The sequence below is a fragment of the Enhydra lutris genome, unplaced genomic scaffold (assembly GCF_002288905.1).
Source record: "Enhydra lutris kenyoni isolate GAN:26980312 unplaced genomic scaffold, ASM228890v2 scaffoldscaffold17, whole genome shotgun sequence".
NCBI classification, from domain to species: Eukaryota; Metazoa; Chordata; class Mammalia; order Carnivora; family Mustelidae; genus Enhydra; species Enhydra lutris.
This window is the reverse complement of record NW_019154101.1, coordinates 16,339,511-16,345,510: the sequence shown is the minus strand read 5'-3', so window position 1 is coordinate 16,345,510 and position 6,000 is coordinate 16,339,511. Positions and strand designations below refer to the sequence as shown.

General features: G+C 35.2%; 1 protein-coding gene across 1 annotated transcript in view; it reads left to right on the top strand.

Annotated features, from left to right (window-relative positions):
* The window catches only part of LOC111147590 (TBC1 domain family member 32), a 237,940-nt gene that overhangs the window by 31,318 nt on the left and 200,622 nt on the right, over window positions 1-6,000 (top strand). The window contains exons 10-11 of the mRNA XM_022503709.1: window positions 2,376-2,435; window positions 5,690-5,780. Of these exons, the coding sequence (XP_022359417.1) occupies window positions 2,376-2,435; window positions 5,690-5,780 (151 nt within the window). The remainder of the gene's footprint in view (window positions 1-2,375; window positions 2,436-5,689; window positions 5,781-6,000) is intronic.

Sequence of the window (6,000 nt, the reverse complement as noted above, 5' to 3'; positions counted from 1 at the left end):
TTTTTTTTTTTAAAGATTTTTATTTATTTATTTGACAGAGAGATCACAAGCAGGCAGAGAGGCAGGCAGAGAGAGAGGAGGAAGCAGGCTCCCCTAGAGAGCAGAGAGCCTGATGTGGGGCTCGATCCCAGGACCCCGAGATCATGATCCGAGCCAAAGGCAGCGGCCCAACCCACTGAGCCACCCAGGCGCCCCAAAGCCTCAGATTCTTAAAGCAGATATGGTAGAACATGAATTCAGTGTTCATTTTTCTCTGACTTAGGATGTATGTCTGAAAATACCCTTTCATTTGCTTCCTCCTGAACATATAGTTTGGAAAATGTTTAATGCCTGAATGCCAGTGATTTCCAGGGGAGCTCATTAGTGTTCTGGAACTCAAACTAATTTAAAAGTAAAAGAGATCCTTATGCTGTTACCTCCCTCATCCGCTGTAGAGTAAGAGTGGTCCGTGTCATAGTAGCTGCAGTGTTGGCTTATTATTCTCCTATGTCTGTCCCTCAAAAACTGGTCTGCTAGGCATTATGTATTTGTTGCTGTGGGGTGGAAAGAAGGGGGTGTGACTTGCCATGCAGAGTGGCAACATGTTTATTTACTGCTTGGCACAGTTTGGTCATTACCTGGTTGATGGCTTATTTTTATTTTTATTTTGCCTTTTGTTATCTAAACTGTATAGTAATGCCTAATTAACCAAAACCTAGTTTTGTTCAGGGTTTAGCCCTTACCTGGGCTGTTTATGTTTATGGCTGGTGTCTGCTCAATTTAATTAACTTGAACCCTTTGTTTCTTACATCTGACATTTTGTTTTTAATTTTTAAGTATCAAATCATATATTTGTAGAAAACGTGAAATAAGTAAAAGCACAAATTAAATTTCTACAACACAGATACAACTATTTTGGTTATGTAGTTATATGCACTTATAAATTTATTGGTTTAGATCTTTAATAAATCCTATTCTTTTGGAACACATGGGTGGCTCAGTTATTTAAGCATCTGCCTTCAGCTCAGGGTTTTGGGATTAAGCCCCATTTTGGGCTCCTTGCTCAGTGGGGAGCCTACTTCTCCCTCTGCCTGCCACTCCCCCTGTTCGTGTGCGCTCTCTCTGACAAATAAATAAATAAAATCTTTAAAAGAGAAACAAATCCTATTCTGTTTATAATTTTTTTACTTAACCTTTTTTATTGTTAGTATTTGATTCTCAAGAGTATGCAGCAGATCACATAACCAACAGAAAATTCTTTTAAAAAAATTAGCTCCTTAATGCACATAATACTAGTGTGTTCTAGTATTAATGAAAATTCATCACATCATCCTATACTCATATAAGTGAGAGGCTGGCTGACTTTCTAAAGGGCCATACGTAAATTTTTGGTTTTGTGGGGTCTACTGTCTCTGCACCCACTCAATTCTGTTGTAAGTCCAAAGCATCCATAGATAATATATAAATGAATGGATATGACTGTTCAGTAAAACTTCATGTACCAAGTCAGGTGGCAGCTGAACTTGGCTTGAGGGATATAGTATAGTGACTGGTCTATGGTATGCCCTATGAGGATTTCTTTTCAGAACATGGTCAAAAGTTGGATTGTTGGTTAACATTTCTCTTTTAAAGCTGAAAAAATGATTAATCATTTTTAAAAACATTTTAAGCCACTAGGGTTAAAACACACAGGGTTTCTATTAAATCTCAATTAACCACTCCCCATTAAGTTAAACTCTATATCCCAGAATTCTGATAGTTTTTATCAACTATAATACTGTTTAATAGTTTTTATTAGGTAAAATGAAGAAGTTGCATTGAAAACACATGATATCTAATATATTCAGTAATATTTATGTATAGTCTCCCCTTTATGCAATGCATAAAAAGCATGTTTTAATTCTATTATGTTTAGCCTTAAGGAGAAAACTATTTTTTGGTACTTTGAATCACTTAAAAATATATGATTGGCAGAAAATGATTAAGATACTGTACTTTCAGAGCATTTCATGCTGAGCAAAGTTCTGCATATGTAGATAGTAGAGTATCCTTTTTATTTGGAGGGTTGTGGTCTTCCCCACCCCAACTTTTCTGTCTTTCCTTCAGATATGGGTGTTGATAATGGTTTTAAAATAACTTAGCACAGAAACTGGTTGCAGTTGAGGGATAGAGTATTTTTCTGCTGGTCAATAAATGACCCATGGTTTTTTCATATCATTTGCATTCTTGTGATTGCTCTGCTCATAATCTACTGTACATAGAAAATCTGTTTTGTACTGATTACAATAATTTAAAACTGTGGTTGGTAATTTATGTTATTAGAAATGATGCAGGAAAAATAGACTTTGGTATAACTTGAATATTAAATTAAATTTATCATTCTGTCCTAATTTTAGCATGCATATTATAGCAGAACTACAGTACTGAGACTTCTAGAAAAGAAATATAAATCCCTGGTAAGTCTGTTTCTGTCCTTATGTTGAGAAATAATATCACACAAAGATATACGATGTAATAACTTATTGTTAAATATGCAAAGTTGAGTGATAATTAATCTTGGTTGATGAGGCAATCCCCCTTTTATGTGATTTTTTAAAACTAGCATTCTGTGAAACATAAAAGGGTAAAAGTAGAGACAAATTATAGTCAGGATAACAATTAGGAAATCTATAGTTACATAGTAAATGGAGATGTAATAAGCTAGTTTGAGATGAGCCTTATTTTTAAGTATAGTAACTTAATTCAGGTCAGTTATTCGTAGGGGAGTTAGTTCTGTAAAATATACCCATGCTTTTGACTGAAAGTTGTATGAAAAACTCAGAATGATAAATGCTTTTGTATTTACAAAAATTAATTCGTTACACTAAATATAAACTAATACAGTAAAATATATTAGCAAAATTTTCTGTGTTTATTGCTATTAGTAGAATAGTGTGTAAAGGCATTGAAAGTAATTGAAAAGCAATCAAATCTGATAATAATTGACAAACATAAAATGTGAAATTTATTAAAATATTTTTCCAATATGACTTTGAAATAATAAGTATGATTTCTGTAGCTAGAATCTTCAGTTTAAAAGGGCAAGGGAGGGGAGCCTGGGTGGCTCAGTGGGTTAAAGCCTCTGTCTTCAGCTCGGGACATGATCCTAGGGTCCTGGGATCGAGCCCCACATCGGGCTCTCTGCTCAGCGGGGAGCCTGCTTCTTCCTTTCTCTCTCTCTGCCTGTTTCTCTGCCTATTTGTCATCTCTGTCTGTCAAATAAATAAAATATTAAAAAAAAAATAAAAGGGCAAGGGAAATATTTCTGGAGTTGTGAACTTCTGGTTGAGTGTAGCATAAAATGAAAGAACAATTTTTGTGTGTGTGTGTTTGAGAATCAAGAGCATTGAGTTTCAGAAAGGAGAAGGAGAAGAGAAGAATGCTGAAGAATAGGGTGGGGATTTATAGCAGAAGTGGTAACTGTTTGGCGGCGCCTGGGTGGCTCAGTCAGTACAGCGACTGAGCCTTGGGTTCAGGTCATGCTCTGTAACGGAGGAAGGCTCCAAGCTCAGCAGGGAGTCTGCTGGAGATTCTTTCTCTCTCCCCCTCTCCCTTCCCCCTACCTGCACAGATGCTCTTTTTCTGTCTCTCAGATAAATCCTAAAAAAGTAGTGTTTAAAAATGTTTAATGAATTGAAATAAATTCCTTCTACATCCCATTTCCCCCTCTCATTCCTATTTTAAATGAAGATTTTTGCCATATGAATATAGACTGATCTTATCAAAATAGAGGAAAGGAGGAGAAACATCAATGATTCACTCTCTCCATGGTTTGTCCTACAACTATTTCACTGTTGCTATCACAGGGTTCCGGGTGGAAGTATTGCAAATGTTTCTGATAGATTAATTTTTAACAGATTTTTAAGAATTAATTATACCATAATCAATCTGAAAATAGTTACTTTATTATAAAGAACTTTATATCAAATATTTCCTGTATGTAATGGGTCAAACTTGCATGAGATTTCAACTTAAACCTCATTTTCTCTTAAAAAGCTTTCCTAAACTTAAAAAATATGAGTGAATGTGCTATGGTGAGTGCTGTGAAGTGTGTAAAGCTGGCGATTCACAGACCTGTACCCCTGGGGATAAAAATATATTATATGTTTATAAAAAATAAAATTAAAAAAAATATGAGTGAGTTCATATCAATAGAGAAGGGATAGCAACTCAGGTACTCTTAATTGCTAACTCCTAAGATGGAGGGAGGGCAGAAGAGGGAAGTTAAAAAAAACCGGGTATATGCAAAACCAAGAGGAAATTTAAATTCTAGTTGTCAATATTTTTTTAAATGACTTTGAGAGGGCAAGAAAAAGGAAATACACTACATAAAGCCATTTCAGAAGCCATTCCCTTAAAGGTAGATAGGACAAAGAATGAAGTTGTTAAAATAATAATTTAAATATGCTGATAGCCAAAATGCCTTTCAGCTAGCTCATGACTTTACAATGCTATGAAAATAAAGCTCTTAGCTTTCTCAGCTCTTAAGTTGACAATGCAGGGGGCACTTGGGTGGCTCAGTCAGTTAAGCCTCTGCCTTCGGCTTAGGTCATGATTTCAGGGTCCTAGGAATCGAGGCCCACATTGGGCTACCTGCTCAGCAGGGAGTCTGCTTCTCCCTCTGCCCCTCCGCTCTATGCTTGTGCACAGGCTCTCTCTCAAATACGTAAAGTAAGTAAGTGAGTAAATAAATAAATAAATAAAATCTTTAAAAAAATTGACAGCACATACATACATTGTCTTCCCTAATGCTATCCTACTTGAAATTTTGTAAATGCATTATTGCATAAATGTAATAGATTGCAGAGTAGCCACTAACCATGTATTAATTTTAAATTACAATGAAAGAAAGTTCAAAAATGCCCAGTTCCCTCAATTTCCCTAATTACAAGATTTTAGTAGCCACGTAGAGCTAGTAGCCATTCTATGGGACAATGCAGACATTCCACAGTTGCAGAAAATGCTGAAGGTATGGGGGAGATGATAGAAGAAATGATTTAGCAGCTCATTATGCCAAACATACTGCTGTCATTAAAGTTCGTGTGAGGAACTCTTATAAAGCAAAAGACAAATGCTTGGAATGGTCATAAAATTTCCACTATACATGCACAGAATCTGATCTTCACTTATGAAAAGTGGGGATAGAGTTTGTATTCTTTTTTCCCAATGTTTCTTTTCAAAAGTTAAGCCATGTATACTTTAAAATTTATACACTCACACAAACACAAATCTTTTGGTACTTGCCTCTACTGAATATATAAAGGAATGCTCCATAGGGAACAGAAGGCTTGATCTAGTTCATATTCTGTTGGCTAGATAGGAAGAAAAGACTCTAAGGCAAGTGAACTGAGGATATTGGCAAGAGAGTTCCTAAAGTCATGGTCACAGAATTTTTGCATCTTTCACTATAAAGTAGAATTATGAATTGATTTTTATCCATTGACACTGACATTATAGCAATATTGTTGGTCCACATGTTTTTGTGGTGTTTCCCAGAATGATGCCATAATTAAAATTTAACTGGGATCCTGAGCTTCAGTGGCCTGGAAAGGTATTATTTTAAATATTTTTTCCAGCATATTTTTAGAACCTCAACTAACTTTTTTTTTTTTTAACTGCTTGAGCTTGGGGGCTATAAATTTCTAGAATTAATAAGTTATTATTTTATTAGATAACTACAGCAGTTCAGCAGTGTGTTCAGTACTTTGAGTTGTGTGAAGCCGTGAAAGCTGATGAGATTTTGGGTCATTCAAAGCATTGTGGTAAGTATTGTTTTCTCCGTTACATACTTTTAAAGATGATACATTTGACTAATAGCTTAGTAACTTACTTTTTAATGGTCAGTAGCATGGTAAATTAGATCACTTCTGCTAATGTAAAATATTTTCACAAGTTTTAAAAGACACAGCATGACTTTAATAACAGCTGTACATTTGAAATTAATGCATTATCGTATAGATTCTTACATATGCAGCTCTTCAG